We start from the raw sequence: 27,557 nt of genomic DNA, 5'->3' as shown, positions 1-27,557 counted from the left end.
CTGCTTCAGCTACAGTGAGTGCCTGTGAGCTCTTTGTGAGGTGATTTTTATTTCTGCCACGGTTTCCTCCCAGTACCATATTTCCTGCCCAAACTTTCACAGTTTGTTCCCTGGGGCAAAAAGGTTCAAATGGATACCTTTTGAGCCTGCAGGCTCCGCTTTGTCCTTCTCTTCTCTCCTCAGCGGTGTGGAGCTCTAACAATGCATGTCTGCTCCGCTAGGCTCCGCCTCCTGCCCTCATGCAACCTTTCTTTTTCAATGCTCAGACATTCACACATTTTTTAAACAGACCTGTGTAATTTTAAATTTTGTGCAGACTGGCCAATAATTAGAACATTTAGATTTTATTATCATTATTTTTATTAGCATTTCAGCATTTGATAAATAGTTAAAGGTTCTTTTAAATGGAGATCTTAGTGATTCTGGAGCTTAATGGAAAATAGACTTCAAATGAGACCATATGATTTCCAGAATAATTTTTATTGCAATATTCATAAACATCAGGACCTTTTTCTGCTGTGTCGGTTTAAAACATTTAGCTGGAAATAGTCTTCTCAATCCAGGGCAAGTAGTTACACACCTTGGTGTATACACCCGGGTATCCGGGCAAGGCACAGCCGTAACCCCAGGATACAACTCCCTGCAGCTCTCCATTGCAAACCACAGGACCACCAGAGTCACCCTGGGGGGAGATAAATAACAGAATCAAAATATACTCATTGCCTGCAACAACCTACTGAGTTCTTGATTTACATAAACTGTTGAGAAAGATTTAGCAGTGGCAGGACAGCAAATAATGGGGGGAACAGTTTTTTTGCCAATTGGATAATCTAAAAGTGACTAGAAGATATGGCTAAGCCACCATTATCCTACCTCTCTGAGCTATGACTGGCGTTCTTTTAAGTCTATACAAGAACCCTTTCCTATGCCGTTGTATTACTAATCAGACTTAGTATATTGTTGCTAGGCAGTAACTAGCCTTAGCTGGTGTTTACCTATTTCTGGGCTCTGCGGGTCTTCCCTGAGATCAGTGGGTTGAATAGTTCTGTCATTATCTGCAGTTGTCATATTCAATTGGACTTATTCTGTAATGCTGAAGGCATTTCATAGCTTATCCAAGTCACTTCTTCAGTTCTAATGAGTGTCAGGAAAATACCCCAGGACACTCATTATAAATAAACGAGTGGCTTGGGGGCGAATTGTCTTCAACATTACAGAGCAATTTCAGTTTGATGCAACTAACTATTCCTAGCTATACCTTGACCTGGAAAAATATTTATAATGCCCTGAACCATACCTCTGAACAAGGGCCTCAGGGGTTGGCACTCAAAACACAAATCCTGCCCAGGTAGAGCCCAGGAAAACACACTGGAAAGGTGCCCCTGATATGTATAATGCCACAAACCATACCTCTGAACAGGGGCCTCAGGTGTTGGTTGAAGGGCCTCGGGGGTTGGCACGCTCTAAACATTCATCCTGACCAGGTACAGCCCAGGAAAACACACTGGAAAGGTGCCAGGAATATTTATAATGCCACAAAGCATACCTCTGAGGAAGGGCCTCAGGGGTTGGTTGAAACGTAAATATTCAAAGCTCAGTGTTTCCACTGTATTTACTGAAACCTTCTTCCTGTAACAGACAGAAGTAATGTAGGAATAACACTGCTCTGGGCATGCCCTGAGATGCATACAAAGAAATTTGTGGAGGACCACACTCCATTATAAACTGTCTTTATGGAAGAATAATAATAAAAATGACATGATGCAGTGAAACACATAGGGCTAACGCATTTTTTGATAAATAGTGCTTAATCATGAGCCTTCTATGCTACTTACAATATAATATACTCTATGTAAGGGATTAGATACGGGTCCAGCTTGCTTTGAGATGCATAGCAGGGCTATCTTGAGCTTAACACATTTGGTAATTCATTCCTGTATTACAGGTGAACATGCCTGGAGCTGTGGTATTCCTTCACCAACATTACTTCTGTCTGTTACAGGAAGGAGGCTTCAGTAAATACAGTAAGAACACTATCGCTGTAAATATTCATCTGTTTTAACCAACCCCTAAGGCCCTTGTTCAGTTATGGTTTGGGGCATTATAAATATTAGGGGTACCTTTCCAGGTTGTTTTCCCAGGCTGTACATGGGCAGTATGTGTGTATGTGTCTTCTCTTGGACCTTACCGCAGCCTGGAGTATATGTTGTAGGACCAAGAGTTTTGAGCTGGAGTGAATATTTGAAAAAAACCTGGTGTCAGGACCTGGGTCTAAACCCACAACCTCTGCTGTGTCTGGCGATGTCTCTTCTTGCTGGAATGCTGGTCATTTGAATCTTTTTTCTCTTGAACTTTGAGCCCTTTGCTTCTCCCATGAGCTTCCTATTTTGGCCATGCCTTTGAACTTTCTGCTTGCCAGATTATTATGCTCTCTCCAGCCAATATCTCACTCTTGTCACTCCTGCTGCCATCCACATCTCAGCTACCAATCGTTACCGATCTTTGGTTTGTTCCTCGACTACACTTCTGCTTGATGGGACTTTGACCCAGTACTAACATGCAGCAAAACCCATCTACACCATCAGGAGCTCTGGTTAACACTGGTTAGACTTTGCACCTCAGGTGTGCCCATGTCATCTGCCAAGGTGACCTGCTTGCATACCTATCCTGCTGGTCAGTGGGAGCCTCTCTACTGCTATAGCTACTGATCTCTGAGTCTGACCCCTAACCATGAAAGCTGGGTTGGAAAGGAACCTTCTTGCCAAACAGTGTAGCAGAGGAGCAATAGAGAGCTGCCATATGGACACTGTAAGAAGGATTAATTGCCCACAGACTCAGGTATCTTTCACTACAATATATGGGACAGTTGGAATAGAGAAAGATCCACTGCAAAGTAAAAAAAGAATGTGAATGCAAATACTGAGTTATAATCTGCTTAGCTGTACTTACAGGGCTGGTAATTACCAAGAGGCTGCCTCTAAAGGGTCTGCTAGTACTATGCAACTTCAAAGTACCCATCCTCTACCAGTGTTCTTTTTTGTATCTTGCACCCCTTAACCTTCTCCTGTCACTGTGCTCAGCAATATATTGTAAAGACTCTAAAGTGACTGGCACCCAACTTATTTTCTGTTCCATCATATGCCGAGGAACAGACCCTAAGATTTAGATGTTGGCCCTGAAAAAATGGAGGATTGTTAGATCTCATCACAGGATGGACTGTGGAGATCTCATATATAGGGCAGTGCCAACGTCCTAAACTATAAATGTTAACAAGTGTACACCCAAAAGAGTGAAAGACATGGACTTTGTAGGCACCAATCATAAAATTAAATACAAATTTTATTTATACAAAGAAATACACAAAAAGCAACAAACAGACATTTTTAAAATCGCAATACATTGCAAAAAAGGTAATAGGTGCTACCACATAAATACATGGAAATAGATCGGGGGTAACCCCTACACAAGAGGAGGGGATCCAACCCCTCTATTTCTACTAAAAAGACCTCAAACTGATATAGCTCAGTATAGCTCTACATGTTTCGCAATTTGAATGCTTCTTCAGGAGCTTGTTTGAGTTACCTATAATAAGGAAAAAAATGGAAGAGGAGACATACACCAAGACAGGAAATAACATGTTAATGTCGTTTTTTTACCAACAAAAAAACCTTTACAATAATGCGTCTCAATCAAAAACGCTGAGTACCATGAGGTGGCAAACCCAAGGGCCCAAGAATCAACACGCATATGGTGACATACAATCACACGCGGGGACGTGTCTGGTAGAAAATTCATAGCACCAATTGAGTCCAGAGGGATAGTGAACTGAAAAGTCCCAGCTGTCCGAAAAAGGGATGGTCAAAAACTATGCATATGTAATGAAAGCAGAGCTGCACCTCAGTGTGTGAGAGGAGGTAGAAAGAGGGGGGGGGAGGGGAAAAAAGGAAAAGGGGGGAAAAAAAGAAAGGGAAGTGACAAAGAACAGGGAAAGGACTGGGGGGGGGGGGGGAGGGAAGGACAGAGGGAGAGAAAGAGAAAAAAGGGGGGGGAGAGAAAAAAAAGAGGGGGGGGAAGGGGAAAAAAGGGGGGGGAGAGGAAAATGGGAGGAGGAAAAGGGAGAAACAGAGGGGGAAAAAAAAGGAAAAAAAGGGGGGAAAAAAAGAGGGACTAGATCAGTGAAAAGAAAAGTGGGTAAAATGGAAAAAATATATAATGATATACCAGCTAGGATAATTGGATCTATCTTCAAGCCAGGTAGGGGCTGTAAGTAGTTGAAACACATAAGCTCCAGGGTTTTACCTCCAATAGCCAGGGTGCTTACAGAGATTCTGATCTGGAGAATGTAAATAATGTTGAGTCAGCCAGTATTTATACCAGCTCCTTATATATGTGCCATGACACTGGTAAGTCCGATGGCACAGTTAGATCCATTAATCAAAAGCTATAAACATTCACCAATAAGGCCAGAAAACTACATATGGAGCTGCTCCTACCTTGTAGGGTGATACAGGTTGAGCGGATCCTTCAGCCAGCATACATAAGCTGGTTCCTTGTGAGCCTAGCCCCAGACAAATCTTCACAAGCAGGGCTGCAATGGAGCTCTAATCAAACCCAGGAAGACAGATATTTAATAAGGTGCCAGAAGCGCCATCTAAAGAAGAGGTAAAACAGGCATCAAATAATCAATCCACCCACACAGGCAGGGTGCAGTCACAAAGAGTTTTGTTTAATTAATGCAGGCAGAACATGTTCTTACCGAACAGCTTGTAATAATGAAGGTAACGCCCAGGAACCCGAGCGCCATAGAAGGTGGTGGCGTGGTACAAGGCTATACTGATAGCCTTAAGTACACGCCCCAATCAGGTGTGCAGCCCGTGCACCGCCTGATTCGGCTGGACAGAACTGCGTGCGCACTCGCATTGCGCCGCGCATGCGCAGTGGCCAGTGCGGCCCTCTGTCATGACTTTGGCGCATGGAGGGAGCGCAGCTCTGAAGGTAACAGATCCGCGAGCTCCCCCCAGTGGTCCCTCTTGTATACAGCGTGTGGAGCGCTGTAAAGGCTAGATCAGGCAGATGTAATGAACCTGGAGATGTCAATGCACATAATCAAGAGGTACACAGTACACATCCAGGGGGAGAGGGCAGGTCAGAACCAAAAGCCGCAGACACCATCCCTTGAAGTAGGGGGGCAGAATGCGGCTGTCCGGCCGCACATGTGATCAGTACACCGGCAAGTTGATAGGGTCCAAGGGTTAGTCTGCCTTAATCCTCGTTACAGGCCTGAGGCGCAAGGCCAGTAAGCATAAATAAAAAGGTTAACTACCATGAAGGGAATATGCTCATTCATGGTGCATATATATCAAATAATATATAAATCTACAATTGGTATTAATTAAGTAAATACATGCATATACATTTTGCAAACAACAGTGTGATTAAAGATTGAAACTTCCTGTAATTACACAACACTATGATTCGACAAAGTCGCTGAATAACTATAAAGTACAGTCACAGAGGTATAGTTATCTATAGTTGTTCAAAAAATAGGGGACTACAGTGGGCGGGGCAGGGGACAGGAGGGTCTCCAACCTAGAGAGGGAAAGGGAACACGCATGTTGATGGTACATAGCTATTGTGTAGGTATGCTGAAATCAATTACATACCAAATAATTACTGAAAACCATTGGACATTATTACGTCGTCGTATAGGTCAACCTACAGTCCTTATCCAGGAAAGGATTTGTAAGATTGTACTTCATTAATGCCTGGCCACCGTGTGGCATTCAGGCATTCAATCCACTTTGCCTCCTGTTGGAGTATCCTCCTGTCCCAGTCGCCCCCCCTTGAGTCTTGTGGGATAACTGCTAACACAATAAAGGTTGCAACAGAAGTGTCAAATCTGTGGCACAATTCGAGATGTCTACTGATGGGACTGAGCATCTTCCAATTCACTGAATAATAAACGTGGTCATGTATCTGTAAGGGGATTCCATTGGACATTGCATTATTGATTGATTATTGATTATACCCTAACATAAGATATGTTCAGGATTGCTTATTTGCTTAATGACTTAGAGAATATCATGGTATATTTTAGTGTATGTGACAAACTGCACCTCATGATAACATGACTTAATAACTGCAGATCTCATTGCATTGTTACCCAAGGCCTGTCTATTCTTGTCTGGTGTCTACATCTGAGGAAACATCTGTTTGTGGTTTTTATCTCTGTACACTGTCGTGGGATATGAAACAGGCCAGAATTAGCTACTCAGGAATTTGTGGCCGGGCAACAGATAGTCAGCAGACGTTAACAGAAATTAAGAAAGCATTGACCTTTAGCCTGAATTGTATAAGTTAAACTGAAATCACATGATGAAGAAATTACTAATGTATGCTTATGTGTATTAATCTGATTGGCCCCAAGTGGGGCAGGGTCTTGTAAGACATAACATAAAAGAGCCTCCTGCCTAATAAACTTTGTAATCATTTATCACGTACCCCGTGTGTATGTGTATTGATTATCCGCCGGCGAGGTCCTCCACTGAGCCAACTCAAGAGCCTAGGCCAGTAAGAGAAGACGAGCACCTAACAGTATCCTTTGCCAGAGATGGCGGATGGTCTTGCCGACGTAGAATATCCCACACTTACATGTCATCAAATATATCACACCCTGGGTATTACAGTCAGCCCGAAAGCGTGGACATACTGACATACTTCCTTAAGATGGGGTCCTCAGATAAAATGTGCCAGTGTTGCTGCAGTATATTGCGTAATTGATACTGTTGATGCGAGTATTGTGTGATAAATTTGACCATTGAATATTCCTCCACCCTAGTTTTGTTAGAAAAGAGTAGTGTATTTCTAGATTGGTCACAGGCTTTATTAAAGGCTCTACGAAGTAGGGACTTGGAGTATCCCCGTTTAAGGAGATGTTCCCTAAGTAGGTCCGCATGGTGTTTAAAGTCGCTGTCAACGGTACAGTTCCTCCTAAGCCGAATATACTGTGCATAGGGGATACTTCGTACCAAGGTGGAAGGGTGGGCACTAGAAGCATGCAATATCGTATTCCCTGCCGTCTCTTTACGGTAGAGTGTGGTGGCCAGGCAGTAGTTGGCATCTTTGTAGATCATCAAGTCTAGAAAAGAGACTTTGTGTAGATCGCTGTTATAAGTAAACTTTAGGTTGAAAGTATTATTGTTGTGGCTCTCTACAAAAGAAGCCAGTGTATGTTGGGACCCGGTCCAAATAATAAAAATATCGTCAATATATCTTAGCCACACCAACACCTCATTGGTGTGGCTACTGAGTTGTTCATTTGAAAAAACGTAACGTTCCCACCCCCCCAGGTACAGATTGGCGTAGGCCGGGGCACAACAAGTGCCCATGGCCATGCCCTGTACCTGGAGGTAGTGGGAACCATTAAACATAAAACAATTATGTGTCAGTATGAAAAGGAGTAATTTTAACACAAATTCATTGAAGGGCCATAAGTGGTGGTCTTCCTCCATGAGGAATGAACGGACCATCCCGACACCCTGCTCGTGAGGGATGCTGGAGTACAAGGCCTCAACATCCAAAGTCATGAGCAGGGCGTCGGGAGGGACTGTCACCCCCTCAATCTGTTTAAGGAGGTCTATAGTATCCCGGACATACGAAGGTAATCGTAGGACATGGGGGGTCAGAAAAAAATCAACAAATTTGCTTGCATTCTCAGTCAATGAGCCTATTGCCGAAACAAAATCCTATTGCCGAAACGGGAGGCTTCAAGGCTCTTGTGGACCTTTGGTAACGCATAGAATGTAGCCATGCGTGGGAATTTATTATCCAAAAAGTTGTAAGTTTCCTGGTCTACCAAACCCATATAGTAGGCCTCTCCTATAAGTGATTTGTATTCATTGACAAAACGGTAACCAACACTCGCCGTAATTCTACGATACCACATTCTGTTGTTTAAAATATTCAAGCACATTTTGATGTATTGTTGTTCAGTCATCAACACAATATTGTCCCCTTTGTCTGACTGTTTAATGATCAGATCGGGGAAATTACGTAGTTTCCTTAAAGATTGTAGTTGGTCAGATCGTAGATTTTTTGGTAAGGGATCAAGTGTCAGTCGCCTTAGATCACTTGTGGCGGCTGTAAGGAAGGCCCAAATGTGTGGATTGCTTGTGAGGTCTGGGAATTTTTTGGACTTAGGTTTAAATTTTTGGGGTTTTGGCACTGGCGGAGTAACGTTGCGTGTAGTATCAGTAATGGTTGTTAGGGACTCAGACCTCTCATTCTTCTCTAAGTGGAGAATGAGGTCTCTAAATGCCCTAAATTCCTCCATGATAAGGTGTTTAATACTTTCAGAAAGTTCTTTGTCTTGTTTAGAACGTATGTATTGATCATCGAAAAGATTTATAGGTTAGTTTTCTACAGAAGAGATATAAATCTTTAATAGTATCATATTTGTCCATTAGTGGGGTGGGACAGAAACTCAGACCAAATCTCAAGAGGTCAAAATCCGCTTGAGAGAAGGAATACGGAGTGAGATTAATAATATCAAGTTCTATGTGGGAGGGGGCAGAGTCGGAGGTGAGGGAAAATTTGAGGAAGGTGATGGTACAGGGGTAACATGAGCATCCAATGTGCTTTGTTTAGTAGGGAACATTGGTGGTATTGTAGTGCTTGATGGAAGTGATACCGTGTTGGTGGTATATCGTGTCATCGTGTTTGGGCCATTTGAACCATTACTAAGAACGGAATTGGCATTGGAAGCTGATGTATTTTGTAACAACGTAAGTGCCTGTGTGGCTAGATGGCCCAAGTGCGTGGGTTAAGTGAGTACCATCTGTGGCTCCTACATTGGGGCCCAAAGGTGGGCATTGAGACTGTGTTTTAACCACTGGTGAGTGTTGTTTCGTGATTTCATCTGGTCGTTTTTTGGGGTGCGGAGTATGAGGTTGATTCCCTCCCAAACCTCTTTTGCGTGGGCCAGAGTAAGAATTGGAACGTGCATTAGTGGGTTGAGAAAGGGGTCGTGTAGAAGAGGAAGCAAGAGAGGAATCGGATTCGGTATCCTCCTCCCTAGAAGAGTAACTTGGACCATTATGGCTAGTCTTTATGCCCTGCCTAGTTCTTTTGTTCTGTGGCATCAAATGCCACCGATATGCATAACCTTCCACGAAGGCCGTTTTGTCCCTAAACATTTTAGTTTGTTTTTTTGATATAATATCCTTATTAAGTCTGTTCAAATATTCCTTCAATTCCTGCCACTTTTTGTCAAATTGAGCATGGCCTTTTACTAGGTCTTGTTGTGCCTGTAGGGAGATGAGTTCCTGATCCAGGGCCGTTAGGTCTGTTCTGTATTGGGCAACTAAAAGTCTAATCAGTTCAATACTACATTTAGTGAGTTCTTGTTCCCATAGCTGTTTTAATGCAGGAGTTACATTCTTAAAGGAAGGGAATAGTTGTATCCTAAGTCCAGTTGGACAAATATTGTCTAGTATGTACTGTTGAAAAAATTCAATGTGCCAATATAGATTAGACTTCTTTTTAAGAAGTCTTCGAGCTTTAGCAAGATACTGATTAAGTGCTAGATCATCTCTAGTAGAGGTATTACAGTTATTATGCAATTCACTCATATACCCAGACCAGGCATCTCCTACAAAGTCCATTTTCATCCTATTGGACAGGAACTAACCTGACACATCAATAATTCACAAAAAAAAAAAAACACTATTGATAGAGGGGTCAATGAGTTAGTTTGTACAGGAAGCTCAAATGTCACACTGAAACACTGAGCAAATAATGCTGAAGTATATAATTCGCTCAAAAATGAGCAGTAAAAAAAGGGGTTAAGCCTAGACTTTCTAGACTTGATGATTTACAAAGATGCCAACTACTGCCTGGCCACCACACTCTACCGTAAAGAGACGGCAGGGAATACGATATTGCATGCTTCTAGTGGCCACACTTCCACCTTGGTAAGAAGTATCCCCTATGCACAGTATATTCGGCTTAGGAGGAACTGTACCGTTGACAGCGACTTTAAACACCATGCGGACCTACTTAGGGAACGTCTCCTTAAACGGGGATACTCCAAGTCCCTACTTCGTAGAGCCTTTAATAAAGCCTGTGACCAATCTAGAAATATACTACTCTTTTCTAACAAAACTAGGGTGGAGGAACATTCAACAGTCAAATTTATCACACAATACTCGCATCAACAGTATCAATTACGCAATATACTGCAGCAACACTGGCACATTTTATCTGAGGACCCCATCTTAAGGAAATATGTCAGTGATCACCCAGAGATCGTGTGCAAAAGAGCACCCTCCCTGCGTGACAAGCTGACCAGTAGCCATTTTGTCCCCTTACAGGCTCATACGACCAACCGAGTGGGTATGTACACTTGTGGGCGCTGTTCCTTCTGCCCCTGGATATCTACAGGTCTTAGATTCCTACTACCGAATGGCGAGACATTTTGTCCAAGCTTTCGGGCTGACTGTAATACCCAGGGTGTGATATATTTGATGACCTGTAAGTGTGGGATATTCTACGTCGGCAAGACCATCCGCCATCTCTGGCAAAGGATACGTGACCACGTTTATTATTCAGCGAATGGGAAGATGCTCAGTCCCATCAGTAGACATCTCAATTTGTGCCACAGATTTGACACTTCTGTTACAACCTTTATTGTGTTAGCAGTTATCCCACAAGGCTCAAGGGGGGCGACTGGGACAGGAGGATACTCCAACAGGAGGCAAAGTGGATTGAACGCCTGAATGCCACACGGTGGCCAGGCATTAATGAAGTACAATCTTACAAATCCTTTCTTGGATAAGGACTGTAAGTTGACCTATACGACGACGTAATTATGTCCAATGGTTTTCAGTAATTATTTGGTATGTAATTGATTTCAGCATACCTACACTTTAGCTATGTACCATCAACATGCGTGTTCCCTTTCCCTCTCTAGGTTGGAGACCCTCCTGTCCCATGCCCCGCCCACTGTAGTCCCCTTTTTTTTGAACAACTATAGATAACTATACCTCTGTGACTGTACTTTATAGTTATTCAGCGACTTTGTCGATTCATAGTGTTGTGTAATTACAGGAAGTTTCAATCTTTAATCACACTGTTGTTTGCAAAATGTATATGCATGTATTTACTTAATTAATACCAATTGTAGATTTATATATTTTTTGATATATATGCACCATGAAGGAGCATATTCCCTTCATGGTAGTTAACATTTTTATTTATGCTTACTGGCCTTGCGCCTCAGGCCTGTAACGAGGATTGAGGCAGACTAAGCCTTGGACCCTATCAACTTGCTGGTGTACTGATCACATGTGCGGCCGGGCAGCCGCATTCTGCCCCCCTACTTCAAGGGATGGTGTCTGCGGCTTTTGGTTCTGACCTGCCCTCTCCCCCTGGATGTGTACTGTGCACCTCTTGATTATGTGAATTGACATCTCCAGGTTCATTACATCTGCCTGATCTAGCCTTTACAGCGCTCCACACGCTGTATACAAGAGGGACCACTGGGGGGAGCTCGCGGATCTGTTACCTTCAGAGCTGCGCTCCCTCCACGCGCCGAAGTCATGACAGAGGGCCGCACTGGCCACTGCGCATGCACGGCGCGATGCGAGTGCGCGCGCAGTTCTGTCCGGCCGAATCAGGTGGTGCACGGGCTGCACACCTGATTGGGGCGTGTACTTAAGGCTATCAGTATAGCCTTGTACCACGCCACCACCTTCTATGGCGCTCGGGTTCCTGGGCGTTACCTTCATTATTACAAGCTGTCCGGTAAGAACATGTTCTGCCTGCATTAATTAAACAAAACTCTTTGTGACTGCACCCTGCCTGTGTGGGTGGATTGATTATTTCATGTCTGTTTTACCTCTTCTTTAGATGGCGCTTCTGGCACCTTATTCAATAGCTGTCTTCCTGGGTTTGATTAGAGCTCCATTGCAGCCCTGCTAGTGAAGCTTTGTCTGGGGCTAGGCTCACAAGGAACCAGCTTATGTATGCTGGCTGTAGGATCCGCTCAACCTGTATCACCCTACAAGGTAGGAGCAGCTCCATATGTATAGTTTTCTGGCCTTATTGGTGAATGTTTATAGCTTTTGATTAATGGATCTAACTGTGCCATCGGACTTACCAGTGTCATGGCACATATATAAGGAGCTGGTATAAATACTGGCTGACTCAACATTATTTACATTCTCCAGATCAGAATCTCTGTAAGCACCCTATCTATTGGAGGTAAAACCCTGGAGCTTATGTGTTTCAACTACTTACAGCCCCTACCTGGCTTGAAGATAGATCCAATTATCCTAGCTGGTATATCATTATATATTTTTTCCATTTTACCCACTTTTCTTTTCACTGATCTTGTCCCTCTTTTTTCCCCCCTCTGTTTCTCCCTTTTCCTCCTCCCATTTTCCTCTCCCCCCCCCCCCTCTTTTTTTCTCTCCCCCCTTTTTTTCTCTTTCTCTCCCTCTGTCCTTCCCTCCCCCCCCCAGTCTTTTCCCTGTTCTTTGTCACTTCCCTTTCTTTTTTTCCCCCCTTTCCCCCCCCCCCTTTCTACCTCCTCTCACACACTGAGGTGCAGCTCTGCTTTCATTACATATGCATAGTTTTTGACTATCCCTTTTTGGGCTGGGACTTTTCCCAGCCTGGGATTTTTCAGTTCACTATCCCTCTGGACTCAATTGGTGCTATGAATTTTCTACCAGACACGTCCCCGCATGTGATTGTATGTCACCATATGCGTGTTGATTCTTGGGCCCTTGGGTTTGCTAACTCATGGTAATCAGCGTTTTTGATCGAGACGCATTATTGTAAAGGTTTTTTTGTTGGTAAAAAAACGACATTAACATGTTATTTCCTGTCTTGGTGTATGTCTCCTCTTCCATTTTTTTTCCCTATTATAGGTAACTCAAACAAGCTCCTGAAGAAGCATTCAAATTGCGAAACATGTAGAGCTATACTGAGCTATATCAGTTTGAGGTCTTTTTAGTAGAAATAAAGGGGTTGGATCCCCTCCTCTTGTGTAGGGGTTACCCCCCGATCTATTTCCATGTATTTATGTGGTAGCACCTATTACCTTTTTTGCAATGTATTGCAATTTTAAAAATGTCTGTTGCTTTTTGTGTATTTCTTTGTATAAATAAAATTTGTATTTAATTTTATGATTGGTGCCTACAAAGTACATGTCTTTCGCTCTTTTGGGTGTACCCTTTTTAGATGTTGGCCCATCAAACCACCTGGGAGACCACATCTGCCACCCAAGGGCAAGGGGATGCTACACTTATTTCTGGGCAAATCTGGGGAGGGCCCTTTCATTTTCTTATCCACGCTGCTCTAACCTTTCCAAAGCCATATTTTACTTATCTGAGTCTGCCATTTTGTGAACCACCATGGCACCTCTTCTGGGAGTAATGATCTGTAATCCATTGATGTATCCACTATGGGGTCTCCTGGCCAATCTTGTAACGCACAGGGTTCTCTTTTCCCCATCACCTTTTCCAGTGATGGATGGCCCTCAGTGATTAAGGGAGCTTCATGGACATAATGACATCATTGCTGTTCACAGCATAATTGTACTGTGAACCCATGATGACTATTGATTAGTTAATTATTTATGATCTACTCTCCATGACACCTGCACTAACAGGAAGAGGAAGAGATTGGGCTCTGAACTGCAAAGCAGTAAGTTTATGGGGGACATGGCCCGAACTGCATTTTTTATTCTGAGAACAGCTGATCAATGAATTAAACAAAAAAATGTTTTGAATTGGACTATTGCTATTTTGTTCTAATCTCTTTTGTGTATGTCTGGTGCGTACCTGGCAAGAGTCCTTTCCACCATCCATATACCCCACACAGATCATGTTCTCAGTAATTTTCCCGGGATAGGCATCTTGGCACACTTGGTTGTTAAGAATGGGGGCCTGAAGGCACTGCAGGAGATTAGGATAATTAACTAGAAAGAAATCAAAAGAGTTTACAGTTTGTAGGATCAGTAAGACCTGGGTGGAACTTTTAAAACACATTATCTGTTCTCATTAAGGTTTCTGTGGAACCCTAGGGGTCTTTCAGAGGTTACTAGGAGTATCTTAAGCAATGAGCAATTTTGTCTCCCAAATAAGTACCTACTTACATCAATAAACTGTTTACCAATATAAGGGGGATTATTCCCACTGTCTGCCAATGTAAAGGACATTCTACTGACCACCAATGTAACTTGCTCTCTTCCCACTGTCCCCCAGACTAAGGGGCATGCTTCCCACTGACCACCAATGTAAGGAGCATTCTTTCCACTGACCACCAATGCAGGGGCCATTTTTTCCACTGTCCACCGAAGTAAGGGGCATTCTTTCCACTGTCCACCAGAGTAAGGGGCATTCTTACCACTGAACACCAATGTAAAGGGCATTCTATTGACCACCGAAGTAAGTGGCATTCTTCTCACTGACTACCAATGTAAGGGACATTCTTCCCACTGACCACTAGGGATGGGCTTTATGTTGGGGTCAAACATGAGTTCGACTCGAACATTGGCTGTTTGCCCGTTCACCGAATATCGAACAATTTGGGGTGTTCGCGACAAATTTGAAAGCCGCGGAACACCCTTTAACCGCTTGGCATCCGCGCTATAGCCGAATGACGGCTACAGCGCGGACCTACATTCCCGGGAGGACGTCATATGACGTCCTCCCCTGTGCACGCTCCCTGCGCGCGCCCTGCAGGGCGCGCGCCGGGCGCGTTGTGATCACCGAGTCACTGAGACTCGGCTGATCACCGATCTGTGTAAGGGGCCGGTCCCGGCCCCTTACCATGTGATCAGCTGTCAGCCAATGACAGCTGATCACATGATGTAAACAAAAGATCGGTAATCGTTTTTTTTTTTTACTCACGCTGACAGCGCGAGTAGAAAAAAAAGCCGATCACCGGATCGGATGTGAGGGACATCGGTCCCCAAGTGGAAGAGGCACATCTGCCTCATCAGTGCCCAATAAAAGTGCCACCTAATAGTGCCCACAGTGCCACCTAATAGTGCCCACAGTTCCACCTAACAGTGCCCACAGTGCCACCTAACAGTGCCCACAAGTACCACCTATCAGTGCCCACAAGTACCACCTATCAATGCCCACCTGTAGTGCCAATCAGTGCCACCTGCCAGTGCTGCCCATCACTGCCACCCATCAGTGCCCATCACTGCCACCCATCAGTGCCCATCACTGCCACCTCATCAGCGTACATCAATGAAGGAAAAAAATTACCCGTTTAAAATTTAAAACAAAATATAAAAAAATAAACTTTTTTTTTTTAAAAAATTAAGTTTTTTACATTTTTTTAATAAAAAGTAAAAACCGCAGAGGTGATCAAATACCACCAAAAGAAAGCTCTATTTGTGGTGAAAAAATGATAAAAATTTCATTTGGGTACAATGTTGTATGACCGCGCAATTGTCATTCAAAGTGCGTCAGCGCCGAAAGCTGAAAATTGGTCTGGATAGGAGGGGGGTTTAAGTGCCCGGTAAGCAAGTGGTTAAAAGTCTATGGGAGAAATCAAAAGTGCTAATTTTAAAGGTTAATATGCAAGTTATTGTCATAAAAAGTGTTTGGGGACCTGGGTCCTGCCCCAGGGGACATGTATCAATGCAAAAAAAAGTTTTAAAAATGGATGTTTTTTCGGGAGCAGTGATTTTAATAATGCTTAAAGTGAAACAATAAAAGTGTAATATTCCTTTAAATTTCATACCTGGGGGGTGTCTATAGTATGCCTGTAAAGTGGCGCATGTTTCCCGTGTTTAGAACAGTCTGACAGCAAAATGACATTTCTAAAGGAAAAAAGTCATTTAAAACTACTCCCGGCTATAATGAATTGTCGGTTCGGCAATACACATAAAAGTTCATTGATCAAAACGGCATGGGATTCCCCCACAGGGGAACCCCGAACCAAAATTTAAAAAAAAAATGGCATGGGGGTCCCCCTCAAAATCCATACCAGACCCTTCAGGTCTGGTATGGATTTTAAGGGGAACTCCGCACCAAAATTAAAAAAAAAAATGGCATGGGGTCCCCCCAAAAATCCATACCAAACCCTTATCCGAGCACGCAACCTGGCAGGCCACAGGAAAAGATGGGGGGACGAGAGAGCGCCCCCCCTCCTGAACCGTACCAGGCCACATGCCCTCATCATTGGGAGGGTGCTTTGGGGTAGCCCCCCAAAGCACATTGTCCCCATGTTGATGGGGAGAAGGGCCTCATCCTCATAACCCTTGCCCGGTGGTTGTGGGGGTCTGCAGGTGGGGGGCTTATCGGAATCTGGAAGACCCCTTTAACAAGGGGACCCCCAGATCCTGGTCCCACCCCTGTTTGAAATGGTAACGGGTACATTGTACCCGTACCATTTCACAAAAAAGTGTGAAAATGGTAAAAAAAAAAAAAAAACAATACACACTGTGGGAGAAGTCCTTTATTAAAAAATAAGAAATTAAAACTGTCCCACGTAGTCCATTCACCTCCACCAAAGGACCGAAAAAAAAAAATAAAGAAGATCTGCCTCCATGGGAGGTACACGCCATATGACGCTTCCTTGCAGGTGACATCTCTTTTTTTAAGCTGTGGGCAGGGCCACACTATGTCGTCGCCGGGTGACCCCGCCCCCCTATGACGCAAGGGGACATCTCTATGGCTTTCCACCCAGCTTGCCACCCAGTCCGCCCCCTCTGATGCTACGGGAAAGCCATAGGGATGTCCCCGTGCCTCAGAGGGGGGCGGACCGGGTGGCCCCCCCCCTCTGACGCTATGGGGTAAAGCCATAGGGATGTCTCCGTGCGTCAGAGGGGGGTGGGGTCACCCGGCGATGACACTGTGTGGCCCCGCCCACAGTTTTAAAAGAGTTGACACCTGCGAGGACGTGTCTTATGGCGTTTTCGGCCTGTCAGCGGAGGTGAATGGACTACGTCGGACAGTTTTAATTTTTAATTTTTTAATAAAGGACTTCTCCCACGGTGTGCGTTGTTTTTTTTTTTACCATTTTCACACTTTTTTTTGTGAAATGGTACAGGTACAATATACCCGTTACCATTTCAAACAGGGGGGGGGGGGCGGGATCTGGGAGTCCCCTTGTTAAAGGGGGCTTCCAGATTCCGATAAGCCCTCCGCCCGCAGACCCCCACAACCACCGGGCAAGGGTTGTGAGGATGAGGCCCTTCTCCCCATCAACATGGGGACAAGGTGCTTTGGGGGGGCTGTTACAATGTTGAGGGCATGTGGCCTGTTATGGTTCAGGAGGAAAGGGGGCGCTCTCTCGTCCCCCCTCTTTTCCTGCGGCCTGCCAGGTTGCATGCTCATATACAGGGCCTGGTATGGAATTTAGGAGGTCCCCACGCATTTTTAAAACATTTTGGTGCGGGGTTCCCCTGTGGGGGAATCCCATGCCGTTTTTATCAATGAACCTTTATGTGTATTGCCGGACCGACAATTCATTATAGCCGCGAGTGGTTTTAAATTACTTTTATTCCTTTAGAAATGTCATTGCTGTCAGACTGTTCTAAACACGGGAAACATGCGCCACTTTACAGGCATACTATAGACACCCCCCATGTATGAAATTTAAAGGAATATTACACTTTTATTGTTTCACTTTAAGCATTATTAAAATCACTGCTCCCAAAAAAAGTCCATTTTTAAAACTTTTTTTTACATTGATACATGTCCCCTGGGGTAGGACCCAGGTGCCCAAACACTTTTTAAGACAATACCATGCATATAAACCTTTAAAATTAGCACTTTCGATTTTTCATGTTCGTGTCCCATAGACTTTAACGGTGTTTGCGTGTTCGAACAAAGTTTTTGCCTGTTCGCATGTTCTGGTGCGAACCGAACGGAGGGGTGTTCAGTCCATCCCTACTGACCACCAATCTAAGGGACATTCTTCCAGTTGACCACCAAAGTAAGAGACATTCCTCTCACTGACCACCAATCTAAGGGATATTCTTCTCAGTGACCACCAATATAATGGACATTATTCCCACTAACCACCATTGTAAGAAGCAATCTTCCCACTGACCACCATGCTAATGTACCAGGAGCTATAGACACAATACTTAGTAGCAGGAATTTTTTCAAGGGCTGAGGAAGACTGATGTATACTGTTAGTCCATCTCTTATTCCATATGGTTTCTTACCTCCACTACTCAGCGTATTCCCCCATCCAGATATCAGACAGCTAGTGCCTTCCATTGCACAGCGAGTGGGCAGGCTGACAGTTTTGACCTGGCTGTTAATCTTGACCGGTTTACGGAGCCGAATTAACATGATGTCATTATCGAGAGAGTTAGGATCATATTGTGGGTGCTTGATTGCTTTAGAGGCCTTAATAAATTGTTCTGGTCCTTCCAATACACCAATGTTGTGTTCTCCAAGCCGGACCTCAATATTCCTATAGATGTTCAAAAAAAGGTTTATTAAACAAACAATTATAGCAGTTGCTATTAGTTATTAAATCGATGTAAATCTTTAATGGGATGACAGGAAAGAAGGACCCCCACCTTGCCAACATCCAAATAGAAAATGATTGAGAAAGTGAACTTTCTCAAAAAATTGTGGACTTTGTGGGCACAACATGAGGCAGTACATATATAAACAAAATAATCTTTATTACAGTTATATTAAAAACACACATAATAAAATCACTACAAATACCCACTACTTGTAAGAACAGTAGTTCCACAGATAACAAATACAGTCATGAAGGCATGGATCCAATCATATAGGCATGTATAAGTCCATCAATATACCAGACAGTATGGCTAAATATCAAAAGGTCAGGTCCATAACTCCTCCATGCGTGTTTGTCAATGCATTTCGCAATAATTTGCTTTCTCGGGACAGACTGGGTAAGTGCTACTGATTAACCTCGAAAAGACAGAAACCAGGGGAGGACAAATCCAGGAAGAAGTCAGGAGGGCTTCCAAGGAGAGACCTCAGATGATGCCAGATAGCAATGGTGTGCCAACTCCCAATGCTGGAATGAAAAAACCCCACCTCCCAGGGTAGCCAGAAAATATGGCTACTCTATCAGGGCAGAGACATAGATGTTAGTTCAAAGGGGGGCCAAATAACCATGTAGAAAAGTGAATTAAGCTTCAATTATAGATATCTACAATATGGAGGAGCCCCAAAAAGTAGATGAATGTAAGGTATTCCTAAGGCACATACACCCAGGGCTGAAATATAGCCTTTTGCAACCAGGACACAAGAAAGCGCTCCTCCAAAAAGATTGTCTACTTAAAAAAAATCGCAAGTGGTGCTTGTTGATCGCCAGATAGAGAGATGTCTTATCGTGATGGAATGCACCCCAAGAAAGAAGATGTCACCCCACTTGGAAGCTCACATATAGAGCTTAGCCAATCACCCGGTAGGGTGGGGGGAACCTCGCTTAGGAAGTCCGAATCTCTAAGATGTCCCCGCTGGCCCACTGCCAATGGGATGACATTCAGGGGTCTATTTATCAATATTTTTAATCATAATTCAACAAACTTTTTCTCAAGATTCACATAATTGATTGATTTATTGATAGACATTGATACATAGACTCTTTTATCTGCTAAAGTCTTGTGTGAGATGGACATTTACCATGTTTATTTTTACTAAAAAGCTGTTTTTTTTGGGGGGGGGGGGGGTTTATCATTTTTCCCATCTAGGCGTTGCTGATCTCCTCCATCCTCTTTCAGCCACTTCCAGTATACATACACTTGCTCAGTTGCACTGAACCAGCTTACTGATCGGGACAACAGAAGAGCATGCCTGTGCAATGTGTGTTGGCATGGGTGACAATGCAGGAGCATAATTGGGAGACAATGTCACCCCATAATAGGAAGTGCCTGAACAAAGACTTTAATAGCAGGATGAACTGAGATTACTTAATGAAAGTTACATATTTAAAGGTTTGAAAACAACTGTTGAAATTAAAATGTTCAAGTTGGACTGATCACTGAAAATTCAGAGGTTCATCCAAATGCCAAAAGTTTAGGGTGTTTGACATTGGTGAATGTTACAGTTCCTTGCTGTCAACGATTGCTACAGAAGCAGTGGGTGCCTATACCTGCCGCTTCCTTACCAACCACTGACATTGCCTGGTCTTTTCACTTACATGGCTGGTAATTCCCAGCCATGTAAGCAAAGGGGTGGGGATAGAGGGCTGACATCTTTTCTAAAATATGGCCACATGGGCCATTCAGTGGGGTTCAGATTCAGCACCCAAACTTTACTCACCCTTGCCAAACCCTAACTGAACCAAACCTTGGAGACATGAGTGAGAAGAAATCTCTTCACAATGAAGGAATTCCTTTCTTAACTACCTCCCGCCCAACGGATAGACAAATGACGGCAGGCAGGATGGTCTGTTGTTCTGGGACCACGTCATATGACGTTACCTTAGTCTCACCACGCTTGCACGCCCATGGGGACGCATATTGCAGCGATCACAGACACGCTGTGTCACTGGGACATGGCACGACCCCAATCTCTGTAAAGAGCTGATGATGCGGATCTTTACCCATGTGACCAACTGTGTCCAATCACAGCTGATCAAATGTAAACAAGGACATGCCGGTGATCGGCTTTTCCTCTCTCACACTGACAGAGTGTGAGGAGAGGAGAGCCGATCAGAGGCATTTCCTCACAGGGGAGACCTTTACAGATAAGCCCCAACAGTGCCCAGCAGTAATGCCTGTATGTGCCCATCGTTGATGCAAATATGTGCCCATCAGTGATACCAATCTGTGCCCATCAGTAATGCCAATTCTTTCCCATCAGTGAGGCCAATCTGTGCCCATCAGTGATGCAAGTAATGCTGCCTTTCAGTGCCCATCAGTGCCTGCTCATCAGTGCCACCCCCAATAAGTGCCTCTTATTAGTGCCACCTTTCAGAGTCCATCAGTGCCGCCTATCAGTGCTCATCAGTGCTGCATATCAGTGCCGCCTATCAGTGCCCATCAGTGCTGCATGTTAGTGCCTCCTCATCAGTGGCACCTCATCAGTGCAGCCTATCAGTGCCCATCAGTGTAGCCTCATCAGCTCACATCAGTGAAGGAGAAAAATTACTTCCTTACAAAATTTTCTGATAAAAACTAAGAAAAACTTTTTTTTAGCAAAAAAAAAAAAAAAAAAAAAAAAAAAAAACCAGCAGTGATACCGCCAAAAGAAAGCTTTATTTGTGTAAAAAAAAATGATAAAAACTTTATATGGGTACAGTGTTGCATAACTGCGCATTTGTCATTCAAATTGTGATATCACTGAAAGCTGAAAATTGGCCTGGGCAGGAAGAGGGGAAAAGTGGCCGGAATTAAAGTGGTTAAACAGCTGACATTAAAGCGGTTAAACAGTGTCCATACTGTTATATTCCCCCTCTATTTTTGTTCAGGGGACAACTATCCATTTTTAGATTTTCTCTCACTTTCAGTCCTGGTGACAATAGCCACTAGGATATAAAGGGAGGGTGAATCCACCTTCCAAAGACACAGTCAGCAATAATAACCTGACAGAGGTACTAACCCTTCACCACTCTATCCAAAACATGAAAAAATGTTAGCTCTCAATACACTTTAACCACTTAAGGACCAGGCCTTTTCTGGCACTTTTTGTTTACAAGTAAAAATCTGTATTTCTTTGCTATAAAATTATATATATATATATATATATATATATATATATATATATATATATATATCAAAAATTCTAGAGAATAAAATGGCAACTGTTGCAATTTTTAATGTGACACAGTATTAGAGCAGTGGTTTTTTAAACACAATTTTCTTTGGAAAAATACACTTTAATGAATTTTAATGCAAAAAAAAAACCCCAAAATACAACCCAATTTGTTGGTAAAATATAAAATATGATGTTACGCAGAAGAGTAAATAGATACCTAACATGTCATACATTTAAAACACAGTTTACATATTCTATATATTCTATACACATATATTTTTACACTGTCCCTTTAATTTTTATTTTATTTTTTCACTTTATCCCTATTACAAGGGATGTAAACATCCTTGTAATATAAATAAGGGATGACAGGTCCTCTTTATGGAGAGATCTGGGGTCTATAAGTCCTCAGATCTCTCCTTTACCTTTAAAAGCAAAAGATAAAGAAACATTTTTGATCTTTTGATTAAAAAAAAAAATTTTTACTTCCACCCTAGTCCGGAAGTGACTTCATGACATTTCCCCGGTCCTCCTAGATCAGGGATCCTCAAACTACGGCCCTCCAGCTGTTGCAGAACTACACATCCCATGAGGCATTGTAAAACTCTGACATTCACAGACATGACTAGGCATGATGGGAATTGTAGTTCCTGAACACCTGGAGGGCCGCAGTTTGAAGACCCCTGTCCTAGATCATAGACATGGGGAGAGACGATCTGTTCTCTCCTCAACTCATTGACCAAACGAGCAAATCATTTCCTGGGCTTGCCAGTTACACCGGTGAGCAGCGGGAGGGAGTGGGTGACCCCTCCTGCTGCTTATAAAGTGATCCAGCCGCTTTTATGAGAAACAGATTTGCCGGTTGAAAAACAAAATACCGGGGTTATGGCTGATAGGCATATACATATTCTGTGTGGTAATTTTCTTATTGTTTGATGTACTGTTTTTTTCAATAAAAGTAGGAACCTGCTTTTTAAAGATTATACATTTGACTGCCATTAACCATATTACTTACTTTTGGTAGCAGTGTGCAGCAGAAATCACCCATAAGGTGTTAAGCAGGGACCCTCCACAAAAATGGTATCCAGCATGTAGAGACACTTGGTAGGGTACAGCGCTTTCCTGGCAGGTGTAACCACCAACAATCTTATCATCATCACTGATGGGGACGGCAGCTGCAGAGATTCACCAAATTTTAAAATAGTCTTATCATAACCTAGAAAAATGCATTCAACCTTTCTTACAGCTGAACCATGGCTTTCCCTTTAGTCACCACTCCACCTCTCCACCTTGTCCAACCAAAGAATGCTTTGCAATCATTAAAAAGATGCAAAGCATTCTTTGAATGGCGCCCGTGCCGGGCATGGGGCCCAGACGCTAGTGGAGATCTTTGGACTAGTGGTGTCTTCTTTAGTGATTTCCAGCTTCTAGAGCTTATGTGTCAAACACAAGACCCACAGGCCAAATCTAGCCCACCCACCCCCCCCTTTTCCATTGCCACCTTGTCTCAGCAGTCAGCAGCAGAGTGGAGGACAGAAATCCTCTGCCAGATTCTGCGCTTCTTCCCCCCCATCTCAACATTTGTCAGCAGAGAAGAGGACAGCACTCCTCCTACAGATCCTGCACCTCTCTGTGCAGCCATAACACTGCCTCGTCTCAGCATTCATCAGACCGTGGCAGCTGACTCCAGCCCTCTTCTGGTCCTTCTCCAGACCCTGCACTTTCAACTCTCCAGGCAGCAGCACAAGGTAAAGTGGGTGCACTGTGATGTAAGGGAAGGTGGGGAACTCTTGACATCTGGTTTAAGGTAGACGGGGCCTGGACATCTAGTCTTACAGATACAAATGGCCTTTTGAGGGCAACCATAATGCTAATGCGGCCCGCAATTAAATTGAGTTTGATACCCCTTTTCTAGAGGGATCCCACAGTATATGGTATATATATACTTACATTGGTCCAATCTAGACCAATGTAGCTATGTAAAATATGCCATACCTAGAATTCTTCTTTGAAGAAAAGACGTCCTGAGTATTGGGGTAGGTGTTAGAGGAGGTAGTGCAGATCTGAGGGGGATTGGGTAAAGTAATTGTTTGTGAGGGTAAAAGAAATGCGGGGTTAAGGTTGAATAGGTAGGTGTATAGGCAATAAGGCCAAGAGGGTTATGGAAGCACGGGGTGAGGGGTTAGGAAAGGAATAATGGTAGGGATTGTGGAGGTACTTATACTGTATGTTTTATTTGTTTTTTTTTGCATATGATTTTTATTAGAATCACATTGAAACCATATTGGGATTTATAGGAAACTATAATGCCGCGTACACACGATCGGACTTTCCGCCAACAAAACCATGGATTTTTGTTCGAAGGTTGTTGGCTCAAACTTGTCTTGCATATACACGGTCACACAAATGTTGGCCAACAATTCCGAACGTGGGAACGCGGTGACGTACAAGACGTACGACGAGCCGAGAAAAAGGAAGTTCAATAGCCAGTGCGGCTCCTTCTGCTTGATTCCAAGCATGGTGAACTTTTGTGCGACAGACTTGTGTACACACGATCGGACTTTCCAACAACAAAGTTTTGTTGGCTGAAAATTTGAGAACCTACTATCATACATTTGTTGGCGGAAAGTCCAACAGCAAATGTTCGATGGAGCATACACACGGTCAGACTTTCCGACAACAAGCTCACATCCAACATTTCCCGTCTGAAAATCCGACCGTGTGTACGCGGCATAAGACATTCTACATAGGAGTCTACATCCAAGAGTTATAAGATATTCAACCCAAAGCTCACTCCAAATGTTCCTTTAGTGTAAATTATTAATGTGTTTCCCCTTTGAGTTCAATAAGCTCAAAAGAGTCTTGTGACTCCTGATGTTAAAGCACACACGTTTGGCAAGGTGATAGCTTGCCAAAATTGCTAATCTGATATATAAAACTCCAAAACTGCAACGAGGAGGAACTGCTAAATACAGTAAGAAAATTGGTTGTATTTACAGAATATAAGGCAAGGCTTTTTGGTTCCCATTAGCCCATTAACCATTATACACGCCAGTTATCCAAACTCAGCCCTTCCCAAGCCTTGCTTTAAACACCCCATTCTCAACCAGGGTTCTGTGGAACCCTAGGGTTTTTCTAGACGTTGCTGAGAGTTCCTTGAGCTGTGGCTGATTGACTTCCCATCTGATGGTTCCTGTTTAGTTTTGTTGCCAACACCACTTGGCAGAGCTAGCGGCCTGATATCAGTGTTCTATTTTGCTGTCTGTAAGGGTGGCATTCTGACCACCACTGCAAAGGGGACCATTCTTCCCACTGGCCAGCAATGTACGGGACATTTCTCTCGACTCCCAATAAATTGGTTTCTGCAGGGGTTCCCCAAGACATTCAAGGGTTCCTCCTTGTTAAAAGGATTGAGAAAGGCTCCCTTAGACTGTTGAAGTCTAACATGTCTGACACAGCTGTGTGTAAGGTGACATAAATTGAGGTACAATATTAAAACTCTGCGGGGTTGATTTACTAAAGGCAAAAACACTGTGAACTTTGCAAGAGATGTTGCTCCAGAGCTTAGTAAATGAGCAAAAGCTCTGCTGACTTCCATCACCCAATCATGTGCAAGTAAAAATGCAGTTTTTGTTACCTTGCATGTGATTGGGTACTTTTTGCATCTCTTTTACTAAGCTCTGGAGCAACTGCACTTTAGTGCACAGCCTATTTGCCTTTAGTAATTCAACCCCTATGAATGCTATAAAGCAATAGTTCTGGATGCATTGTTGAACACAGGTTTGTAATGAAATCATTTTCATGACGCCACCCACTCTTTGTATTGAGAAGTAAACAGCGAATTTTGAATTGGTGACAGAACTTAAGACCTTCTCATCCAAGAAGGTAAAATTGTACCTCATTACCTTTGTGATATTTTATAATTTTACCCAACCAAAAATAATGCTTTCTGTGGTTTGTGAAATACATATATATATATTTTAAACTATTCCTGCTCAAGGAGGGGGTAATCCCCATCCTCTTTCATATACAGGTTTGAATCCCCAGGAAACCCTAAATGCCATTGTTGTAGAGTATATTATAAAATACAATTCTTTATTCTCCAAATACCGATAAGTAACATCAATAAGATAAATCATTGAATCAGATTTAAAGTATGCAACACCTGATATAAAGAAGACCCTGGAGTCATACATACCAGCGAGCCCAAGGATGGCGAGGAGGATAAGGATCTTCATGTTGATTTTCTGAGTCTATGTTCTGAACTCATCATTATAACCTTTCCATGGACACATTTTTATCTCCTCTGTCAGGCCATATGTGTGTTCCCATACCCGTTCTTATCATGCCAGTTTTCTTCACCTTCATAACTGACAGCAAACACGCCAATTGGCAGAGATTGGCTTTGTATTTCATAATGTTGGCACTCATATCTTAATTAGCCCATTATTCTTTCCACTTGTCCTCATGTTGGCTGTCTTGGTAAAGTAATGTTTTATCTAGCATTAACCCCTTGGCACCGGCACCTCCCGGCCCTTTAGGGGTTTCAGATGTCAGGAGGCAAGACAGGGTTTATGGCTGTCATGGTGGTCACATGATCGGAAAGCTCCCGATCACAAGCATAGATTGGGTGCTTTGTTCTGGCAGCCCATAACTGTCCCAGGTCGCGCTCTCTTGGCACAGCTGTGTTTGCAATGTGGTACGCAAATATGCTGCTGCTCAGTGCCAAGGCCCACCCACTGAGAGGACGCATATTTGAGTGCCGTTGGCGCCAAGAAGTTAAAGAGGCTTTGGGGGCGATTTACTAAAACTGGAGAGTGCAAAATCTGGTGCAGCTGTGCATAGAAACCAATCAGGTTCTAACTTCAGCGTGTTCAATTAAGCTTTGACAAAAAAAAAAAGAAGAAAAACCCGGAAGCTGATTGGTTACCATCCACAGCTGCATTAGATTTTGCACTCTCCAGTTGTAGTAAACTTTACTTTAAAGGCTTTAAAAAGGATCCTGCACTACTTTGGTGCAAGTTTCATGTGACTTGAGTGCCTGCCATAGACTGCAATGTAAACTCTCAAAAGTCGCATGGAAGTTGCTTCTTGATGTACACAATGTGATAGTTGTGCAAAAGGTCAAAGCCAAAGTCGCACCCATCACAGTTGCATTGTAAAGTCGCAATGGTAATTCCATGACTTTGGAGTTGCACAGGTGTAAATGGAGCCTAAATGCCCAAGGTGACAGTGTCTCTTAACCAGTTGCCCTATTGTAGCTTTACTGCTACAGAGGACCGCTCTGTATTACATATATTTATTTCTTTCTTTCTTTCTTTCTTTCTTTCTTTCTTTCTTTCTTTCAGGTACTTATATAGCGCCATCAATTTACGCAGCGCTTTACATATACATTGTACATTCACATCAGTCCCTACCCTCAAGGAGCTTACAATCTAAGGTCCCTAACTCACATTCATACATACTAGGGACAATTTAGACAGGATCCAATTAACTTACCAGCATGTCTTTGGAGTGTGGGAGGAAACCGGAGTACCCGGAGGAACCCACGCAGGCACAGGGAGAACATGCAAACTCCAGGCAGGTAGTGTCGTGGTTGGGATTCAAACCAGCGACCCTTCTTACTGCTACCCACTACACCATATATATGTGATTCTCCACTTTAGGGTAGTAGAGCTCTGTCCTGTCAGTGGGGATGTGCTGGATTTTGTTTCCCTCCAAAGCAGGGAATAAAAATCTAGCACTTCCCTTAGTGAAAGCACCACATACCACACACAAAAACACTGGCTAGGCACACATTTAACCTCTTAATCGCCCTAGATGTTTATCCCC

The 27,557-nt window shown here is 43.4% G+C and overlaps 1 protein-coding gene across 2 annotated transcripts; it reads right to left on the bottom strand.

The window, feature by feature from the left end:
- Positions 1-535: 535 nt before the first annotated feature.
- LOC141105823 (anionic trypsin-2-like) lies at positions 536-25,972 on the bottom strand. Of its 2 annotated transcripts, none has more exons than XM_073595956.1 (5): positions 25,924-25,972; positions 22,741-22,900; positions 18,200-18,453; positions 13,848-13,984; positions 536-682 (listed from the first exon to the last, which is right to left on the bottom strand). In XM_073595956.1, the coding sequence occupies exons 1-5, from the start codon at positions 25,961-25,963 to the stop codon at positions 536-538; spliced, it is 738 nt and encodes a 245-aa protein (XP_073452057.1). In that variant the 5' UTR covers positions 25,964-25,972. The 2 variants fall into 2 exon arrangements, with proteins under 2 accessions (XP_073452057.1, XP_073452056.1); XM_073595955.1 differs by having other exon boundaries at positions 22,741-22,884; positions 25,920-25,963.
- Between the last annotated feature and the right edge of the window lie 1,585 nt (positions 25,973-27,557).

Source organism: Aquarana catesbeiana, linkage group LG08 (assembly GCF_042186555.1).
Source record: "Aquarana catesbeiana isolate 2022-GZ linkage group LG08, ASM4218655v1, whole genome shotgun sequence".
Taxonomy (NCBI): domain Eukaryota; kingdom Metazoa; phylum Chordata; class Amphibia; order Anura; family Ranidae; genus Aquarana; species Aquarana catesbeiana.
This window is presented reverse-complemented; position numbering and strand designations above follow the sequence as displayed.

Bases quoted from the DNA above. Each gene is read 5' to 3' on its own strand.
- LOC141105823 (XM_073595956.1), bottom strand. From the start codon at position 25,963: ATGAAGATCCTTATCCTCCTCGCCATCCTTGGGCTCGCTG. The intron at 13,985-18,199 runs GTAAGAAACCAT...ATTTCTTTCTAG, and splicing joins GAATACGCTGAGTAGTGGAG to TTAATTATCCTAATCTCCTG. The intron at 683-13,847 runs GTACGCACCAGA...ATCTCCCCCCAG, and splicing joins GTGGAAAGGACTCTTGCCAG to GGTGACTCTGGTGGTCCTGT.